The sequence below is a fragment of the Dama dama genome, chromosome 8 (genome assembly GCF_033118175.1).
Source record: "Dama dama isolate Ldn47 chromosome 8, ASM3311817v1, whole genome shotgun sequence".
Lineage (NCBI taxonomy): Eukaryota > Metazoa > Chordata > Mammalia > Artiodactyla > Cervidae > Dama > Dama dama.
Genome location: NC_083688.1, coordinates 22,249,617 through 22,271,448, shown reverse-complemented (window position 1 = coordinate 22,271,448; position 21,832 = coordinate 22,249,617). Strand labels below are relative to the sequence as shown.

At 39.0% G+C, this 21,832-nt stretch overlaps 1 protein-coding gene across 6 annotated transcripts in view; it reads right to left on the bottom strand.

Annotated features, from left to right (window-relative positions):
• DOCK10 (dedicator of cytokinesis 10) overlaps positions 1-21,832 on the bottom strand; it is a 297,309-nt gene that overhangs the window by 66,221 nt on the left and 209,256 nt on the right. For all 6 annotated transcript variants that reach the window (XM_061148622.1, XM_061148625.1, XM_061148619.1 and 3 more), the window contains 11 exons: positions 21,120-21,242; positions 18,689-18,768; positions 16,476-16,663; positions 15,912-15,977; positions 14,093-14,185; positions 9,143-9,266; positions 8,825-8,946; positions 8,361-8,447; positions 5,404-5,496; positions 4,848-4,966; positions 1,944-2,013 (listed from right to left, as the gene is read on the bottom strand). In XM_061148622.1, the coding sequence (XP_061004605.1) occupies positions 1,944-2,013; positions 4,848-4,966; positions 5,404-5,496; positions 8,361-8,447; positions 8,825-8,946; positions 9,143-9,266; positions 14,093-14,185; positions 15,912-15,977; positions 16,476-16,663; positions 18,689-18,768; positions 21,120-21,242 (1,165 nt within the window). The remainder of the gene's footprint in view (positions 1-1,943; positions 2,014-4,847; positions 4,967-5,403; positions 5,497-8,360; positions 8,448-8,824; positions 8,947-9,142; positions 9,267-14,092; positions 14,186-15,911; positions 15,978-16,475; positions 16,664-18,688; positions 18,769-21,119; positions 21,243-21,832) is intronic.

Here is a 21,832-nt window from a genome sequence, read left to right as displayed (position 1 = left end):
GCTGTCAGCCATGTACTATAGCAGGAGTCAAATCACAGAGTCAGATAGTAGGATGTTTATCTCGTCCACCCATCTCACTTCACAGAGAGGAAATGTGAGGTTCAGACAGGCTGATCACTCCGAGTTAACTATCTAACCCTAACTAGAATCTAGTTTTCCATTTTCTACTTTAGTGCTTTTTCCAGAATAAATTTTAGTTGGTTATATGTATTTGTCTGTCTTTGTTTTAGACATATGAAATTATGTTACGAAACATCTTTAGGAATTGTCATCCGCTTGAAAATCCACGTAGGTGTATTTCTAGATTTAAAACACTGACAAAACGTGGTCCACTGGAGAAAACAAAGCAAACTCAATAAGTATCTTCCTACATCACAAAATCAAATGGTCTCGTCAGGATTTTTTAAATATCCTGGTTAAAAATAAAGACTGCTCCAGGAAGCACTGCCAGGACACTGCTCCAAGAGCATTACAGATCGCTTCTACGAGCTGATATAAGGCTCTCATCAGGAACTAACCTCGGCTGTCACAAAAATAGTCACATCTGTGGGTTCTAAACACAATTTTTGGTAATTCTACTGGAACAAGGTAAATAATACGTGTGTTGAAAAGGAGATGACTTTGTATGATAGAGATTGGGGTATTCTTTTCCTTTCATGCCCTCTGGAGCTTGAAATGGAAAATTGGGATAAGGGTTGAGAGAATGAAAATTCTATAGATGATTCTGTTGAATAGTAAATTCATCAATACCCTATAAAAAGAAGCTATGCCTCTTAGAGAGCCAACTAAAAAGGCATTTGTAGGTGGAACTGGCCTTTGGCAATTGAGTTGTAGATCTTATTGGGTAAAATCATACCACAGGGAAATTATAGTGAAATTACTATTTTTTGTATATGGGCTATTTTAAGGGCACACACTCATACTTAGATATTTGGGAAGACATTTAATTTTTCTGACAGATAGAAAACATGTTAATATAAAACTGTAATGGGAGTAATTCCTCACTGGTAATATCCCAGAGGGGTTCACTCCAGAATAAAATTTCTAGTTATTTCTTGCTGTCACAAAATTTTAGCAGAAAAGACCCCAAATTCTTCTCTGGTTGCCTTTTCAGATATCTAAACTACATGGGTGTATGTCTACCTATATATATTCATGGAACAGGTTCTTTTAATTAAAAAGTTTTATGTCTCTAAAAGAGATAATCTATGCATAAAAGTTGAAATTTAGGTCCTTTATATATAAAGGAATATAAGATACTTTTATTTATCTCTGGATGGGTTTTTTCTTTTCCTTCAAGAAGATGACCTTTAGGCTGGAACTATAATGTGCAAACATCATCACAAGTTCACTGGCATAAATTCACAGGCCAACTGAAAATGGAATATAAACACGTCCAAGTGAACATCTGACGAGGGCCACTGGAGGAAGCAGTGAACACTGATGGGATGGGCTGGTGGTTCATGCCGGAGGAAAAAGGACTTAACATACCAGAAGCAGGTACAAATAGACAGTAACTGGGAAAATGAAATAATGCCTGAGAAGACAATAAAAAGAGCTAAGAAAACATTACAGAAGAAACACAGCGCATTCAACAAACCAACAGGAGACGTCTTCCTTAAACTTACAGAGGAATTTCATTTATTTCTAATGCTGATTTCAAAAGACCGTACGTTCGTTTTCTCCTCCTCCTCTTTCTTTGCTTCTTCTCCCCATATAAATATTCATTTGCACATGTATGCATTATTTATACATTGAAACAATGCAGCAAGCCCATCAAGGCAAAAAGAAGGAGTTCTAAGTCACTAAAGGGAAAGTTCAATATGACTGGGGTGGGTACCATTCGGCTAAAGAGGGGAACTTTCCACTTATTGCAGACAGGAAATGAGACAAGCCACACAGCACAAGGGGATACAATCAACGCCCAAGTGGCAATTTCGTACCTTAATGTAGGACTGGACAGAGTGGTCTAGTTGCTCCTCATGGCACTTGGCCACGATGTCAGTCAGAACCCTGGAAAAGCAAAGCTGTTGAGTGGTCTTTCTGGAGAAGGCAGCAAAATACCACTTGGTTTGTCACTGAAGTGCTTGGTAAGCTAGGCACTTAATCATTACTGAATGTATGAATGAACCAACTTCAAACTCAGTACTGGGTGTTCAGTATCTATAACATCCATTAGCCATTTCCAACCTTGAAATCTCTAAACACGAAGATAAAAGTAATGTCTTATGGCTACCATATTGCATTGGAGACATTTTTGTCCAAGTTGTGTATGCTATTACAGTTTGTGTCTGCTGACCCTGTCTTTTTGGAAAAGGAATTGTTTTTAGTATCTTATTAAAACTAAGATCTTTAACCCCTAAATATCACATTCTGTTTTTAAAGAGCTTGTCTTCCAACTTAGAGGTGTTATATACGTGCTTTTGGAAAAAGTATTTAGTTTAAGATGTAAGTTTTTGGCTTTTACTCCTTAGCTGGGTTAGAGTCCAGTAGCAATGGTGGCACAGGTTGATTTCTTCACATTAATACTTGCAGTTACTCCATGGCTGTAGTGCTTAGGAATATCTCAGAATTTTAACAGGTCTACCTGCTGCAATATTTAGGAGTTTTGCCAACAGATGCATATACTCATGCTGAAAAGAGCACAACCTGAAGGCACAGTTGGGGACTTCTAATCTGGCTCCAGAACTGGCTGGTTGTAGAAATGTTAGAGATGTTTTACTTTTCTAGCTTCAGAGCTTTACTTTAAAAATGATGCTATGCTTAGTCACTCAGTAGTGTCCTACTCTTTGCGACCCCATGGATTCTAGCCCGCCAGGCTCCTCTGTCCATGGGGATTCTCCAGGCAAGAATACTGGAGTGGGTTGCCATTTCCTTCTCCAGGAGATCTTCCCAACCCAGGGATCAAATCCAGGTCTCCCACATTGCAGGCTGATTCTTTACCATCTGAGCCATCAGAGAAGCCCAAGAATACTGGAGTGGGTAGCCTATCCCTTCTCCAGGGGATCTTCCCAACCCAGGAATCGAACCAGGGTCTCCTGCATTGCAGGTGGATTCTCAACCAGCTGAGCTATGACTGTCTTTCTGAAAGAGGCTAATAATATGCATGGGAATTATGAAGGTACTAGAGACATTTCAATGTCAAGAGTAATTTTTTTCCAGAATGCTGTGACTAATATTTTTTAAAAAAATGAACTTTAGGAATATATGATTCAATAATTAATTGAAAACCCTATCTCTAGAAAGAGAAGATTGTAATTTGCTAAAGTCACCAGACAGATTAGTAATGTTGAAAGAATGTAGTGAAGGCAATTTAAAGCCAGAACAGTGAAAGAAAAATTGAACGTAAAAAGAAAAATAAGATTTAGTGGGAAAAAAATGGTACAGCTACTCTGGAAAATAATTTGGTATGTTCTTAAAACCAGCACATATGGGACTTCCCCGGTGGCTCAGTGGCTAGGGCTCTGAGCTCCAAATGCAGAGGGCCTGAGTTCAATTCCTGGGCAGGGAACTAGATCCTACATGCTGCAACTAAGAGTATGCATGCCACAACTAAACATCCTACATGCTGCAGCAAAGACTAAAGATCCTGTGTGTCACAACTAAGACTCAATAAATAAATAAATATGAAAAAAAAAAAAAAACCCAATGCATATAACTACCATGTGACCTAGCAACTGTTCATTTCAGAGAAATGGAAACTTATGTTCACCCCAAATCTACCAAAAACTGGAAACAATCCAGCTATCCTTCAACAGGTAAGTTTTAAACATATTATGATATGGAATACTACTCACAAAAAAAGGAAAGAACTATTGATTGATGTAACAATCTGGATGAATCTCCAGAGAGTTATGCTGAGTGAAAAAAGCCAATTCCCAAAGGTTACACACTGCCATATAATTCCGTATCTGTATGTGTGTGCATGCTCAGTCATGTCCAACTCTTTGCAACCCCAAGGGCTGTAACCCCCCAGGCTCCTCTGCCCATGGGATTCTCCAGGCAAGAATACTGGAGTGGGTTGCCATTTCCTCCTCCAGGGGATCTTCCCCACCCAGGGATTGAACCTGTGTCTCTTGTGTCTCCTGCACTGGCAGGAGGATTCTTTACCACTGCGCCACCTGGGAAGCCCTCATAAATCCATATTCATATATATAAAATATATAACACATATAAATTTAAAATAGCATATACAATAAATTTATCAACTTGTAATGTAATACATAATGTATTACATATATACATATATGTAAATATACATATAAAAATATGTGTACTCATATTACATATAAAATTTCAATATAGTATATATAAAATTCTTAAAGTAATGAAATTTTAGAGATGGAGAACAGATTAGCAGTTGCCAGGAATAAGGGGCGGGGACTGAGATGAGGAAGAAGTAGGTGTGTCAATAAAAGCGCAACATGAGGGATCCTTCTGGGAAGGGGGATGTTCTATCTCCTGACTCTTTCAATGTCAATATTCTGGGATTGATACTGTCCTATAGTTTTGCTAGATGTCACCACTGGGAACATCTAAAGAGAACATGGGCTCTCTTCTGTATTACTTCTTACAACTGCATGTGCCTCTATAACTATCTCAAAATAAAAAGCATAATTAAAAAAAGCACAAAGGAAAAGTTAAAAAAAGAGGTCTAAAATTCCACTTGGATGATAATAATAGATGATTAGAAGGTAAGAACTCAAGAGTGAGACATACTTAACTTTGACATTATGTGTTCAAACAAAATGTAAGCATACACAGTTATGTAGCCACTCAGTTATAATTAAAGTTGCCTGTCATCACAGCTTATAAAATCTCTTCTCCCAAGGCTTTGCTATGAATACCTGGTCACAGTGGTGCTTATTTCATCTTCTTCATTCTGTACCAGAACCTTGAAGAGCTGATTCAAGATTATAGGCAGAAAACTCATGATTGCATGAATCTTTTCCACATTCAGTAAGTTCTGTTAAATTGGCAGGACAAAAAAAAAGTCATTGATTAAATTTAAAGCACATTTGACTGATGTTCATCTGGACTTGAATATGAATGCAGTAGTTCACCTTTGTTTGGCTTTATTTTTCATGGCATTTCTCATGACATACAGGCATGAGGGTAAATGTTGCAAAGACTCTACTTCTAATTAACTAATTTAGAGTCAATTGACTCTGATTTTCAATCATTTTTATTTTGGAGAAACTGATCTTTGCTTACTGTTCCATTATACAGACAGACACCTTTTAGGAACTGTGAAATAAAATAATTTCTTCTTGGAATTGATAAGGTGTTTAAAAATCTTCAAGAATGATTACCCTGAAGCTTGCTACTCAATGCAAAATGTAAAGGTCTATTTTGCCCATTTCCATCCTGGAGACCACGGCAACTATTTGCACGTCATGTTACCTTACAAGAGCGGACGAAATTCGAGGTAGGTGACTGAGACATATCTTTCTCTCTTTTTTGGCACTGTTGGAAAAATGCGTTCACATGTGGATCCTGAAACAGCAAAAAGAGTATTGATATTTTTGATGACACATAAGCTGTGTAATAATCATGATGATGGGAGGTCAGTCCTTCTGCAGGACAGATGACTTGATGTGAGGTGCTTTACCAAGAAGGCAGAGAGACAGACCTCTCATTTTCATGGATATTCTGGCACACCGAGGGCTTGACCTGAACCACAAAGTCTGCTCTCCTTCCTATTTCATTCTCAGAGATTTGTTTCCTTCTGGGCCATGTGACAATGGCTAGAGAACTCCTTCTCTGGGCTCTGTTCCTCCTCCTTTCCTCCCTCTTTTTTTCTTTCTTTCTTTCTTAAATTGCCTTCTATCATCTTTCTGTTCCTGCTTCTTCCACAGACTTCTATCATTTATTCTTACATATTCTTTAATACACATGAGAATGGGTACAGTTTAATATGCACAGGGATATTTTCAGATTTAAAATGTCAGCATTAATAAAAAAAATTAGGAAGTCCACCTGCCATCGTGAAATAAAAGTTGACTCCTGTCCTTTGTTACGGGCAGAATTGTGTCCCCTCAAAAATCCATGTGTTGAAGTTCCAACTCCCAGTACCTCAGGTTGTAACCAAATTTGAAAATAAGGCCTCTAAAGAGGTAATTATGGTAGTTAAGTGAAAAGTGAAAGTGAAGTCGCTCAGTCGTGTCCGACTCTCTGCGACCCCATGGACTGTAGCCCACCACACTCTTCCGTCCACGGGACTATGGTAGTCCTAATCCGGAATATGACTGATGTCTTTACAGAAGAGCAAACTTGGATATTCACACACAGAAGAAAGCCAAGGAGGGAGGCTTTGGAAGAAGACAACACTGCTGACACCTTGATCTCAGATGACCAGCCTCTACAATTGTGAGAAAATATACTTCAGTTGCTTAAGCAACCCCATCTGTGGTATTTTCTAATGGCAGCTGGAACAAACCAATCTGTCCTTTAATGTTGTTTCCTGAAGCAAATGTCACATGGGAAATGCCGGGGGTCAAAGTTACATACTCAGGAAGCAGGATACAGACTCCGTGGTGGCTCAGGTGGTAAAGAATCTGCCTGCAATGCCGGAGACCCAGGTTCAATTCCTGGGTCCGGAAGATCCCCTGGAGAAGGGAATGGCAACCCACTCCAGTGTTCTTGCCTGGAGGATCCCATGGATGGAGGAGCCTGGCGGGCTACAGTCTGTGGGGTCACAGAGAGTCAGACATGACTGAGCAACTAGCTTTTTGACTTTTCACACTCTTCTGGGTGTTTCTCTGGCATTTGTCAGCTCTAGAGGGGCATCTGTGGTTTGTGTGTGTGTAAGTAATATTTTCAGTTTCACGTTATTTGTCAGATCCACAGCAGGCACGGAGGACAGAGCTCTGGGCAAGGAAAACCCACACCCTTCCTCTGGTCCTTCCATAATGCCCCTGAGATGGATACTGCACCATAGTTTCCACACATACCTATTTTCTCACAATTAGACAAGTGCTTCAAAGGAAAACAGGGTATCAGAGGGTGTGTGATAAGATGATACAGCATATCTGAGGGGTCAGCGGACAGAGAAGACTTCTTTGAGGAGATGATATTTGAACCAAGATTTGAAGGATGGACAGGAGCTGAAAGACTGATGAGGGGAGGGGAGGCAGAGAGAGAGATAGCTTTCCTGGCTGAGGAAAGGCAGAGAGTCACAAAATCCCTGTGTCCTGGAGGAATGAAGCAGACAGAGGGCAGAGTGCATGAGAGGGCCTTCGGTCTTCGAAAACTGATGTAACTACCGCTATGGAGGAAGGAAGACGGTGTCCCCCAGGGCGACGAGTGTGTGGGCAGTGGAAGCTGATGTAGAGAAAGGTAAGTAACGGTGAGTCACAGAGAGACCTGAGCTGTTTGGAGGAAAGTAGCTGGAAGCAAGACAAAGAGAAATTCGGGATTCTGAGATACATAAACGCAGGATTTGGTGGAGAATGATCATCTTGTGGGACTTGACTGGGGCTGACAGCATCAGAGAAAAGAAGGATTTAAGGAGTTATGGACAGAGGACTGGGAAAGAGGACTCAATTTGGCTTGAGGCACCAGTGGTTATGGAAAGACATTTTGATCCAATAAATGGTGTTACCTGGATTATTTCACTTTTCTTAGCAACCAAGTATGTGCTAAAGCCCCTTGAACCAAAAAAAACAAAAAAACAAACAAAAAAAACCCCCCCAAAACACCAAAAAACAAAATAAAAAACAACAACAACAAAAAACAAAACAAAACATACATACACAACTACAACAACCAAATGTACATTGAATTTAAAAGAGGAGTAATATATATTCTATGTACAGGTAACAGTTTGCTTTGTAGTGTATAATCAGTATCATAAAAGTTCTCCCACTGTGCTAAAAATAAGCTGCCTTGCAAGGGAAGGGGTGAATTTTATGGCAATATGACAGTGGTACTCGTTCCCTCTGTACAGCATTTTGTAGTTCATGAGACATTGTCACATGCACTTTCTCATTTTGAACCTCACTACAATCTTAGGTGGAGATTTTCCTTTATTGTTATTATTTTCCTCATGAGGACATGGGATTGCAGGGGTGAAGTGACTTGTCCAAAGTCACTGGGTCAGCAGTTGACCAAAGTGACTCTCAGATACAGTTTTTCCCACTTCATGGCCTTTGCTCCATGAGAGGAGGCTTGGGTAGGCATTGGAAATTAGACTGAGTTTTAAGGGAAAGGTCCACAATTTTTATTTTAAATGTTTCACATTTTTAACACTTGGGTGTTGTCATGGGAAGCAAACCATCTTCCAAGGGAAATGTCGTCTTGATAAATACACTTCTGGAATTTTGGTCTGCAGTTGGATAATATCAGGACAACATGCTCACCTGAGTGTTCACTGTTGATACAACAAATGTCGATAGTTTGAAAAGTGGTTTACCACCATCGACCCATTTAACATCACTCCCAGCGTGCTGTAAAAAAGAGTTTGTTACTGTCACTGCGGCAATTGGAGAGAAAGGAAATATCAATAAATAGGTTATTTAGTTTATGTTAATTTGCCACCTTGATCCATTAGGTTCACATTACTATAGAGATGGAAAATGAGAGATGCAAATACATTTGGCAGTATTAGTAAATGATACCAATATGATATCAGGGGATCATTTTGAATAGATCATTTCTACTGGCCACAAACGAAACAAGGTATTGAAATATTACAGGTACAGTTGATTCCTAATTACAGTGGATGAATACATAAAGGTGGGGTTAATTTAAATAGCCAAAGGAAGATAACCTCATGCCATTTTGCCCATGTGTCTTTTCTCTTAAGTTATATGCTACCCAGTACCTTCCCATTTGCAGAATCTTGAAAGCTTAAATAATTTGGAGGCAGGCTTGTTGCTACTGGGATATTATACTCTTGAGAAGCTATCTGATCATCTTTCATCAAAGGAAGCCAAGCATATCCAACTGTACAAAAGAAAAACAGAGAGAAAACTTTTCAGTACAAACCTTCACGGTGAGGAGTAAAAACAAAGCGATTTACCATTTATGAATACAAAACTTAGTTAAAAAACGCTAAATAAATCAGAGCTTTTCAAGTACTTTCCAATTCAAGTCCCAGAGATGACATGTATGGCTATGTCGGATTGCTTCTGGTCAGTACCTGGTGTTTCCAGCGCCTCCTTCTTTTTGGCGTTAGCTTTTGCATTGATGTCACAAGTGACATGATAAAAAGAGAACAGAATATGGTGTTTCTCATGAAGTTGTGTCGGGAGCTCAATCTTCACCTGCAATGAAAAAGATAGTAGCTGGGCTGAAACTCAAATCATTTTCCTCGGGTCAGGGCAAGACAAAGCATAGGCACTTTAACCTTTTAAAAAGTCTTTAACCGAAATCTAGGTCCACGTTTAATAGTCAGCACTAGAAGTACTGATTTAATTCTTAGTACTATCCATCCTGCTAGCACTAATGCGTCAAGATTATATTTTTACTTCTTTATTGTGGTGGATGATGGTAATTTAGACTGCCCAGTTTTTCTCCTTAGGTAATTTATGTCATCATGGGCAAGCTCTGGGACATAGTTTTGAGCAAACTCCAAACTGAAGGACAGGGAGGCCTGGCATGTTGCAGTCCATGGGGTTGCAAAGAGTTGGACACGACTGAGTGACTAAACAACAGATTCCGCCGTGAATTAAACACACACACACACACACACACACAGATATACACGTATGAAAAACACACAAGGAGACATAACTGTACAATGTAAATAAGGCACAGATTAAGGACTTTTCATCAAGGACATGAATTAAGTTGTCCTCGCCTCCCAAAGGGTGTGCATGGACCAGTTGCACAAGCATCACTCAGGAGCTGGTTAGATGTGCAGAAACTCAGACACTACTCCAGACACATGGAATCTGAATCTTCATTTTAACAAGATCCCCAGGTGACTCATAGGCCTCTTGTTGAGAACCATGGTAGCTGGACATGATGGACTGTACCCCTTTTTTAAAAATAACACAAAAATACATGTGGTGTATACTGCATAAAAAATACACTGTGGTAACTAAGTAGTGAGTCATTTTGTGCAGAGGTCATGCTCCAGTTCTATAGGTGGTGATTCTAAATAAACATAAGCATAAAATTGATATAGGTGAAGAATATACATAATAACGGCTTCCCAGGTGACTCAGTGGTAAAGACTCCACCTGCCAATGCAGGAGGTGCAGGTTTGATCCCTGGGTCGGGAAGACCCCCTTGAGAAGGAAATGCCCACCCACTCCAGCTTTCTTGCCTGGGAAATCCCATGGACAGAGGAGCCTGGCATTGGGGTCACAGAAGAGTCGGACATGACTGAGTGACTAAACAATATACATACAACATAATATGTAATGAGGAGCATCCTCCTTGTTCCTGGAAAGAAAGGTTTTGAAATCCTCTACATGTCATACTTGTCAGGTTTTAAGCCTCTGTCATTTAATTCCCTCAACAGTCTTGTGAAGTAGGATGGTACAGAGGAAGCAACCAAGGCAAGAGACGTTAGGGGGCTTTGAGTCATTTAGGAGGACAGACTCGTCAGTAATTACTAGGACCTTCCAGGACAAGAACATCTGTCACACTGGAATCCCAGGATCCCAGGCAGGTAACCTACATTCAGCTCAATATTAGCAACTAGGTAGTTTCTAGAACATCAAATCAAGCAATAAGGTGATAGTGAAAGTGAAGTGAAAGCTGCTCAGTTGTGTCCAACTCTTTGTGACCCCATGGACTGTACAGTCCATGGAATTCTCTAGGCCAGAATACTGGAGTGGGTAGCCTTTCCCTTCTCCAGGGGATATTCCCAACCCAGGGATTGAACCCAGGTCTCCCGCATTGCAAGCGAATTCTTTACCAGCTAAGCCGCCAGGGAAAGCCAGAGACCCAAGCAAATTATCTACCAATTTATTTATTAGACTCTGTGCATCTATATAGCTAGTCAATTTATTTTTACACTGTTCAGGGGAGAATTTATTAATAGATTTTCAGTGTCATCCCTGGGACAGTAGTATCAGCATTACTTAGAAACTTGTCTAAAAATGTAAATTCCCGGGCCCCATCCCATACATATACAAGATCCAAATATTGGGGGGGGGGTGAGGTTTCAGTAATCTGTGTTTTAACGAGCCTTTTGGGTGATTCTACACCTGGTAAAGTTTGAGAACTTCTAAATTAGAATGGTTTGCAGCTTACATATATTTGTTACATGCCAGCATGCTAACCTGGTAACAAAAGCCAATATATAGTTCAAAGCATGCAATAACTAACAATGCAGTTGAATGAAATTTTCTTTTTTTAGCCAGAGCACATAGGAATGAAACAGGTGTTTAAGAATTCCAGTTAAACTAGATATTAAGGCAAATACTCCTCAGAAGTAAGTACTGCAGATATTCACATTATATTTTTAACAGTGTCTTAGAAGAATTGATAGCTATGCTTATAATTAATGCAATCATTTTTTTTTTTTTTTGCAATACAAAGAAGAAAATGGTTTTGAATCTGCATGGCATAGTTCACTAGGCTGTTCATTAGATACACATTCTCCTGTGGAGAAGCTCAGGGCTTTTACAAGGATCCCAGGAAGTACATGAGAGGGAGAGAGATTAAAAGCCATACTTAACTCTAAGAACATTCCTTTTTTTCCTTTTAATCTTATACGTCGACACAGAATGAGCCTTTCAGATGGGCTTTGTCAAGGGGTCAATACTGTAGTAAATATTCAGTAATATGCTAATAGACTTTTCTCTTAATTTTTTTTCACCTCTGTCCTAAATTTATAGGGAAAAAATTAAGAGCATTAAACGGATGTGGAGGAAGGAGAAAAGGTTCCTTAGGTCTGTGGTTTCATCAGTGTTCTTTTAATAAGTTTAAAAATGGTCCGAGTGTAACCAAGAGTGATAGGCAGAATAATAGTACCCCCCCCCCCCCCCCCGCCAATGTCCCCCAGGGCTTCCCAGGTGGTGCTAGTGGTAAAGAACCTGTCTGCCAATGCACGAGACATAAGAGATGCAGGTTCGGTCCCTGGGTCGGGAAGATCCCTTGGAGGAGGTCATAGCAACCCACTCACTCCAGTGTTCTTGTCTGGAGAATCCTAAGGACAGAGGAGCCTGGTGGGCTGCAGTCCATAGGGTTGCAAAGAGTTGGGCACCACTGAGCAACTTAGCATGGAAAGATGTCCCCCATGTCCTAATCCCCGGAGGATACGAATATGTTTCCTTACATGGTAAAAGGGACTTTGCAGGTGCGACCAAGTTAAGGGTCTTGAGATGGGGAGATTAAACCAGATTAGCCCAGTAGAGCCAATGTAATCACAAAAGTCCGTATCAGAGAAGGCAGAAGAGTTCAGGGTCATAAGAAATGTGAGGAGAGAAACAGAGGTCAGAGTGATGACACTGCTGGAAAGGGTCAAACGCCAAGGAATGTGGGCATTTCCAGAAACTGGAAAACCAAGGTAAGGATTCTCTCCAGAGCCTCCAGGAGAAATGGAGCCCTGCTGACACCTGATTTCAGCCCTGGACACCCATTTCAGAATTCTGACCTGCACAACGAACTACAAGATCATCAATGTGTGTTATTTAAGTCACTAAACTGAGATAATTTCTTAGAGCAGCAACAGGAAATTAATACAAAAGATGTGATATTTTTAATCCCAGACATCATACTGACAGGTTTCATGAGTTCAGACCTTAGTTTAATGGTTAGAAATTATTTAATTATTGGAACTTTTTTTTCTGAAGCTATTTGTACTACCAGCTGACATATGTTTAGTAATTTACCATTAACCCAATGAAGTTTTTTTTGTTGTTGTTATTGTTGTTGCTTTTTGCCACGCTGCACTGCTTATGGGATCTTAGTTCCCCAATGAAGGATTGAACCCAGGTTCCTGGCAGTGGAAGCACAGAGTCCTAACCACTGGACCACCAGGGAAGTCTCCCAGTGAGTTTTTTACATGTGTTATAGCAGACTGGTGAAGCTTCAGGCTCTGCAGTCACATGGCCTGGCCTATATTTTGACTGTCACTTCATAGTTACATGCCCTTGGCAGAGTTGCTTCCCTGACCCCCAGTTTCCTTATCTGTAAAGTAGGAAGGCGTGAAGGTTCATTTTATGTGTCAACTTGCCTGGTCCATGGGATGCCCAGATAGCCAGTTAAATGTGATTTCTGGGCGTGTCTGTAAGGCTGTTTCTGGAAGAGAGCAGCATTTGAATTTGAATTGAACCAAGTAGATGGCCCTCCCCACATGGGTGACCATCATCCTATTGAGGTACAGAATAGAACAAGAAGGCTGGGGAAGGTGGAATTCCCTCCCTGCCTGACTGCTTGACCTGGAACACTGATCTTCTCCTGCCCTTGGTGCTGCTGGTTCTCAGGCCTTCAAACCTGGCCTGGAATCCACAATACGCACTCTAGTTCTCAGGCTTTTGAACTACACTAATGGCTTTCTTGGGTTTCCAGCTGGAGATGATAGATTGTGGGACTTTTAAGTCTCCTTGTACTAAATTATATCTATCTATCTATCTTCCTATTGGCTCTGGTTCTCTGGAGAAAGCTGAGTGGATGAAAGGAGATGGTGCGTACTTGGAGGACAGTATGGTGCCTGACACATAATAAAAGAGTCTTAAGAAACGGCAGAGCACGTCCTGAGGGGAGGGGGTCCAAGCTCCTTCGATTACTATAAAGATTATAAGCAACAATGCTGGCTCATATTCTAGCCTTTTTTGTTTTGTTCCTTAATACATGAAATGCTGCTACTGATTGGTAAGAACTATCTAACATGATCTTTGTTACAGTAGACAATGAACAAAAAGAAAAAATTCATCTAATTTGAAAGGAATGATATAATAAAAATTCCACATTTTAAAAAGACAATCATATGCTGAAATAAATGAATTTTCAACATAGTCCTGGGGCAACTGTCAATGAATGTAGCTTTGGAAGCTTGGTTATGTAAACACCTGCTAAGGAATGTCCTGAGTCGGAGGTGTAGTCAAAAGAGAGTGTTTATCATCATGTATTATCTCACCCACTCACACATCTTTTAAGGAGCTGCTGAGGGCAGGGAAGTCTTGACCCTTACCTCATCCGAGAAATCTGGATTCTGGGAATGGTGCAGAACTGCAGTGTAGGCAGCTGAGGTGAAGAGAGGCCCTCCGGGTTTTCCATAAATACACTGTTTAAAAAAATCATGAGTTGAATAATTATGAGGGTCTGAAATTAACCCTGAGCACAGAAAGGCCACAACATTTTTCAGTTCCCCATTCTGGAACAAAGATAAATTCTGTGATAACTTTCCAGGCTTAGCTGACATCTAATTAACCTTGAACTTCTTTGATCTGCTGTCCTGTATTTATTCTACAATGAGGCACTGTTGAAGAAAATATGAAGGCTTTAATTCACTCTGTAGATATTACATCAAAAAACTGAATACCTGTGTCAGTTCACTACCTAACTTTTGATTACTGGAGATAAGAGACTGTTCACTTCTGATTCCTGCAGCCCATGGTATCCAACTCTGATCTAGAGTTTAAGGTTATCAGTCCTGGGTGACCACAAGGCTTGGTTTGACCCCAGTACTTGACATGCCAGCCCCCAACCAAGAATGCCGGAATCCTAGGGCTGGTTCCAGGCTCTACCATATTGTATTTTTCTTCTATCCCAGGTCCTAATGGGGCCAGCGGGTGGGGATATGGTACTTCCTTGTTATAAAAGTCCCTTTAGCCCAAGGTTCAGAGTCCCTCTACTGAAGTTAGCTGTATCTCTGAGTAATGCTCTAGAATGCAGTGAAACAGGTCACACATACCTGCAAGTACTTTTCATTTTTAAGAATTTTCCTCATAAGCAACGCTCTAACAGGCCTGGTGTGTTTGCCATCTGCTCACTGCCATTGTTCGCCTGACAATTTCATTTCATTTTAGTTTTTTTCTCCTGCTGCTAATGCTATTGTGGAACTTGGAACCTGAGGAGGCTGAGAGTACCTTAGGACAATTTTAAAGAACTCTTTCTTTCTACTCTGCATGATTCATTCAATCACTCAAATTGATTACTGTTCTTCTGAAAAATGCTACCACCCTTCTGAGTTTGGAGAATACAACTGGTCCCTGACAGAGTGCTTTAAGAGATGATCTCAGATAATTGTGGGGGTTAGCTAGAAATTAGTTTTGTCCTTTACTATCTCTTTCCTCTGATTCATTGAAACTGGGAAGATCTGGCTGCAGGCCCACTAAAAAGAATTTTCCACTCTATTTTTATAGGTTACTTTATGTTGTTTGAAGTACCTAAAATAAAAACAGCACACATCAAATATGAACTCTGAAAAAAGCCATCTAGTTGCAGTTTTATAGGTTCAAACAGCCCAGTTCATACAAACCTCATAGTTTTATTGATCTTCTTAAATCATGTGATCAACAGCAGAGAACAGCTTCCCAGGGCCATTTCCCAGGTCCTCAGGCAGATGGCCACATGCATCTTCCATAAAAGTGAGCATCCCACGGGGCACCTGCATTAGCCATCAGGCCAGTAGGATCAGCCCTTCTGCACAGGCCACATGAAGGCCAGCTGGGATGTGGCATTTGAAATCAAGTACAGTGAATTCATGAGATGCAGGCTAATCTCTGAAAAGGGCAAAGACTTCCAGCGGGGAATCTTTGCATTGATTTCACACTAGAATGCCTTCCTTTTTTCCAAATCATGAAAAGCTAAGCGGAGCCATGAGACTGGCATTTCTAATAGACCTAGTTAATGGTGGCTATTCAATCAGGCACATGTTAGGAAACTTAAAACAAAAGTACTAAGTGCTCCTCTTTTAAGCACACTAAAATAAAAGGCTCTCGGTGGTGGAGGGAACCAGGGCACCTGCCTCCCTCTTTATACTGTGCTCCCTCAGGGGCTTGGCTCACCTTTAAGGGCCTGGCATCCTCCTCATCAGAATTTCTGAATTCAACGCACACGGTTATATTTCGTGCCTGAAATTACAGCAGAGGAAATGGACATTGTAATTTCCTGTTAGATAGCATCACAAAACAATCCAAGTGCCTCAAATAAGTAGCTTCTAATTAAATCTGAAAAATGTAGACTAGCCAACATTTTCTTGTGATATTATTCATATTGCTTAGAAATAGCAGAAGGATTTGGAGAAATTATTTAAAAGGGAATAAAAGACTCATATTGAAAGTGCAGGTATGCTATTTTCAGAGTCTCTCTTAATAAACTAAAAATAGAGTCTAGAACAAAATTATTTAGGGCTGATTTCAGAAAGGATTATTCATATACTACAAAATGTGCATCCTTAAACACTTTTAAGGTAAAACTCATCTCTGCCTCTCATTAAACATTTTCTTCAAATGGTTTTCTATCCCAAAGTGTTGGCCCATAGTAATTTGTATTTGAACTTTCAAGAAGCCATCTTAATATGGTCTAAATAGGGTAGCGAGAGAGGATGATATTTCAGAAACATATCATACCTTGTTGAAACATTTCTGGCTATCATACTTGAGGTGCTTGGGGTAAATGTAAATCTGATTTTTGTATACTCTATAAGGACGGCAACACTTTGTTGAGTCATAAATAAATTCTTCCACTTCCACTGTGGGTTCTGGTTTTGCCGTCACATTGAAAGGCTTGACGGGAATAAAGGACGATGTTACACAGTCTTTAAAAATCAGAAATAAAAGTTTGTCATTGAATACGGTCATAAGTGAACAAGACTTAATCTATTTAAAAGTGAATCTATTCAAAACAGAAATTCCATACTTGTATACCAATTTACGTTAAGTTATGCTGGCATGAAAAATTTGCAGGAGGCAAGCTTGACAGATAATTAGTGATATATTTAACATCAAAACTAATGTCTCAAAAAACTGGCAAATCTTTTTTTTTTTCATTTATTTTTATTAGTTGGAGGCTAATTACTTCACAACATTGCAGTGGGTTTTGTCATAGTTATAAATCCAAAAGATTTGCCAAAAAAAAAAAACAAACTGGCAAATCTTTTGGATTTATAACTATTTTCTTTTTGTAGTAAGTTTCATATAAAAAGTAAATTTTAGCTAGAGATCCTCTGAGCATACTAACCAGGCTGGGTTCGACCCCTGGGTTGGGAAGATCCCCTGGAGAAGGGAATGGCAACCCACTCCAGTATTTTTGCCTGGAAAATCCCACAGACAGAGGAGCCTGGTGGGCTACAGTCCATGGGGTCACAAAGAGTCAGACATGACTCAGCAAATAACATATATAAGATAAAGAGTAGTCCACTGACCTTAACCATAACACTATAAAAGTTGATCTGTGATGGAACACAACTCTGTCCAATGGATTTATTATTGATAGTACCAATGGGCTTAATAGTAATTTTCCCTATGGAATGACTTCACAACATTGGTCGTAATCACCCCCTGCATTATTAGTTACAATTTTTTCTTCAGTTTTTACCATCTTTTAAACTCTAACCTTATAAAAACAGCCTAAAAGGGGGAAAAGACCATGAGGAATATATAAATCAAAACTGGTCACTATATAGTTTGGAGGCTTCAGCCTGCAGTACTGAAAGACAGCAAGGCCTTATACCTTCCTTTACTCCATCTGGAATCTTTGTGTGTCCAAACAAGCAAAATGGTTAGCTAAATATGCTTGGGAATCAGATTACAAGATTTTTTTTTCCCCCCAAAAAATCATTTATAATTTTTTTATTGTATGTTTAGATTTCTCTGATGTTCTCTGGCTCGTTCAAAGAGACTATTTTAGCTTTCTTTCGCTATTTTTCTTTTCCCTAAGTAATAACATCTACGTCCCACACATCAGGTAGAGGAAATGGCTTAATTTATCTTCTGGTTTTTCACCCCAATCAATATAAAAGTGATTTGGAGCCATGGGTTAAGTGAGAATGCTTTTTTTTTTTTTCTCTTCATATTACAGTGACTTGTGGAAAAATCATAAGAATGAAAAACTTAATAGTGCTCATGGTAATTCAAATATCCTGTGATAATGATCCTTTTCCTGTTTGTAGCTCTTTTTGAATGCCTTTACTCATTATTTGCACCACCGAGAAAGTCACTAAAAAGCGTAATAAGAAGGAAAAAAAAATAATCTCACCACTTATAAATAAATTCTGAAGATCTTACTTATAAATTAATGAAATTGCTTCTGAAATTTAAATTTTCACTAACATAAATGGACCATATTCTGAGAAAGATACGTGATCTCTGTGTAATGAGAGTCTAGAAACATTCCAGCTATAGCTACGGCATGGCCACCTGGGCGGCTGCACACGGCGTTTGGAGTAGCCCTTTGGCAGCAAAATGTGGCATTGCCCAATGTGGGTTAGGTTTATCAATAAACTGAAACTGAATTTTTTCCTTTGCAACCCTTCAGTGTTTGAGGATTAAGTGATATAGTGTAATATCCTGCTAGGTGTATGGTGTATACCAGATGAATACTAGGTTACCCTGAATATAGTTCCTATCTTATAATACTTATAAGACTGTCCTAATGGAGAAAGAAATCCCAAATTTTTACACGATAATGAATTAGTTATCCCAAACCTTAAGAAAAAAAATCCCAAACAAATCTTTGTAACAAACCATCTATCCAACCAACCAACCAACCAACCAACCAATCAACCAACCAAAAAGTCACTGAATACTCAAACTACAAAGAAACCATGACATCATCATCATACTTGCATGCTCCAAAGGAATGTTGTCGACAGCAATATCCAGGCTTCCAGGAATGGTCTGTGTTTTGCTTATTCTGTCAGCTCTGTGAAAGTATGCCAGCATAGACACACACACACGTACATACAAACACACAATAAGTTAATGCTAGTTGTCAAGGAAAACAAAAACCAGTCAACTGTAATTCTGAGCTTTGATAAGAATAAACAGTGGAACCCTAAATAACCTGTGAATAATTTCATTTAGCTAGTTGAAAACTAAAATGTATGTGATTTTGCAAATAAAAATTAAAAATCAGGGAGGGGTCAAGTTATAGATATTCTGAAGGATATTTTAAACTTGTTTGCACCACTTCAGATAACCACTTATATAGCCAAATGAGTACAATATAAATTCTTAGTTTTGGTAAATGGTAGGTAGCTTTTGTTAATAAAAGGTAGTAGTATTTGAATTGGTTTAAATGATTCACTTTCATGGGGAATTTTTTGAGAATTTTTTAAAGCAAGGCTGCTTTTTGTTACAACTGCTTTTTCCCTCTTCACCAACAATCCAGGAGGAAAAGGGACCTTTCCTTGACCCTGGTTCTTCTTCTTCCACCCTTGAAAGTGTATGTAGACTCTTCTTCATCACCTAACCCTGTTCCCGCATTCATTCTAATTTATGAGTCCTTGAATTTCTTTCCCTTCCTCCTTCCTAAAACCTTCTCCGCTATTTTCCTTTATAGTAAGGTAGAAGTTGTTGATCACAGTTTCAAATGTTACCCCTCTCAGGAAATCTACTCTGAGAGGCAGAATAATTATAGCGGTGGGTCAAGTCAGCTCTTTCCAGCTTATGAGAGTTGATGGTTATATTTTCAGTTATTTTGCCTGCTAACTATAAAACACAGCCATTATTAAAAATAAAATTATATAAACTTACCATTAAACACATTACATTAAACACCAAGGTAATAAGTAAACTTTAATCACTTAGTAACTGTTTTACCACATGGTGAGATGATCCATGATCTTGAGGTTATTTACATCTAACTGTGTGGTGGAAATGTCATATAATGGTGTGCACATTTCTTCCCAACTCCATGTTTGGAAGCCCCACTGGTAGCTTGAAATCAGCAATGGTAGGAGAATTTACACCATAGAATTTTGCTATCAGTACAAATCAGCTTTTCCCTGCCAGAGGGTCAGGGGTAGACATTTACCAGCACACTACTAAGAATACATGTCATAAGATGTGAGGTATCTATGAAATAATTTAATCTCACAGTATGGCACTGGGTATTCTAGATGCCCTCTAAATGTTATAATGATTACTTTCTTTGCTAAACACCAATAACATGGGTTTCATGACAATATGGTCTTCCGTTTTGCCCATTCCTTTTGGCTGTGTTACAACTTCTCATGTTTTAATACATTTGGAAAAAAGAAAAGAGGAAAAGTATACTTATTTTCTACTTAGTGGCTATAGGAGTTTTGATCATGAAGTTTGAAAAGGGGAGGGTCTCCCCATTTAAGGAGTGGTCCTGTAGAATCACAAAAAAGTAATATTGGCTCAATTCTACTTTTATTTTGCTTTCAAAGGTTTATATTTTTTCCAGAACAAAAAAGGACATTGGGCAAACTTCTATTCTAGTTAAACAGAAATATATAATTTATTGAAGATACAGAAAATATTAATCATGTTTCATAGTAGTATATTATTTTAGTTCTGGATAGACAAATTAATTGATAAGAAATTATTGATTCTGAGATGGGAGAGGCAGACAGCTAATATTTGGTTAAGAGGCAGAGGGTACAAGCATCCTGAGTGTGTCAGAGTACTAATAGTTTTAGATAAGTTATGTATCATGAAAGAGCTTAACATCATCACATCATCACATTTCTGTCTGTCTCTTGGTATGCTTCCTCTTAGAACCCAGCCACCATGCCACAAGGAAGCCACAGCATCTGATGGAGAGGCTCCCATGTTAAAGAACCAAGCTCTCCACCCCACAGTTCCAGCCAAGCTCCCAGCCAACAGCCAGCACCAACTTGCCAGTCATCAAATGCACTATCTGAAAAATGGGTCCTTTAGCTTCATTTTCCCTCTTCCAGTTGATGCCATAAATAGAAGAGACAAAGTCTCACCTAGCCATGCTAAAACTATGGACTCAAGAGTAAAAGTGATGTTATTTTAAGTTACTAAATTTGGGGGTGATTTGTTACATAGCTATCAATAACTGATACAGTTTAATGTTTCACTCTCCTATATTATTCTGGCAAATTTACTCTTAGGGTGTCAGTTGGGTATATGTGAAGTCATCTGCAAAGCATCTGTTTTCTGAAGGAGCTTGGTATTTGAAGAATCTGGTAATTAATTGTTGTTTTTTCAGAAATAATAAATCAACAGTAGCAATGTAAATGATTCTTGTTGATTTCAAGAGTATCCCCCAAGTCCTACCTTCTATAATCTGATACTAGTTTCAGGAGGTCCTCAGATGAAATCTTGTTACTTTCTTGTCTATACAGTGGTGAAAATCTTGAGTCTCTGTCCACATTCCCCTGGTTGTCCTTAAATACTGATCTGAAAGAAAACAATATTTTTTCAGTTTGATATTTGGTGTGGGAGGGAGGTAAGAATTCTACTACTGAACCACAATGCTCCCCTCTTGGTATTTATAGGGTATCGTTTACCAAGCTGTATTTTTAAGTTGACTAAAGTGATTCACCTTCCCACTTAAAATGGAAAAAACTCCAAGGAACTTATCTAGTAAAGAGACAAGAAAACTTCTTTGACAAAAATTTCATTTATATACTGTATTTGTTATCTTTAATTTCTTATTTTCAACCTAGTATCTAAAGTGAAAGCAGCTCATATTAATTACATTTATTTATGGTTTAGTAATGCTTCAAAGCCATAGAGTATTAGGAGTGTGGAGAGGAATAAGGACACAGGTTATTACTTTTTCATTATTTCCTGGGCAAGCTAGGGTCATGTTGGGTTGGGTGGTGCCATTAGAATTTATGAGTAAAGGAAATGGGATAAGGTGGTGTATATGGGTGTAGAGAGGCGGACTCTTTAACATTTTCATGGAGATAAAGGTGCCCATGTCCTAAAGTTTAGGACAGAGACAAAGATAAAATCGAAAACACCTGAGTAAGCATTTTGTATTA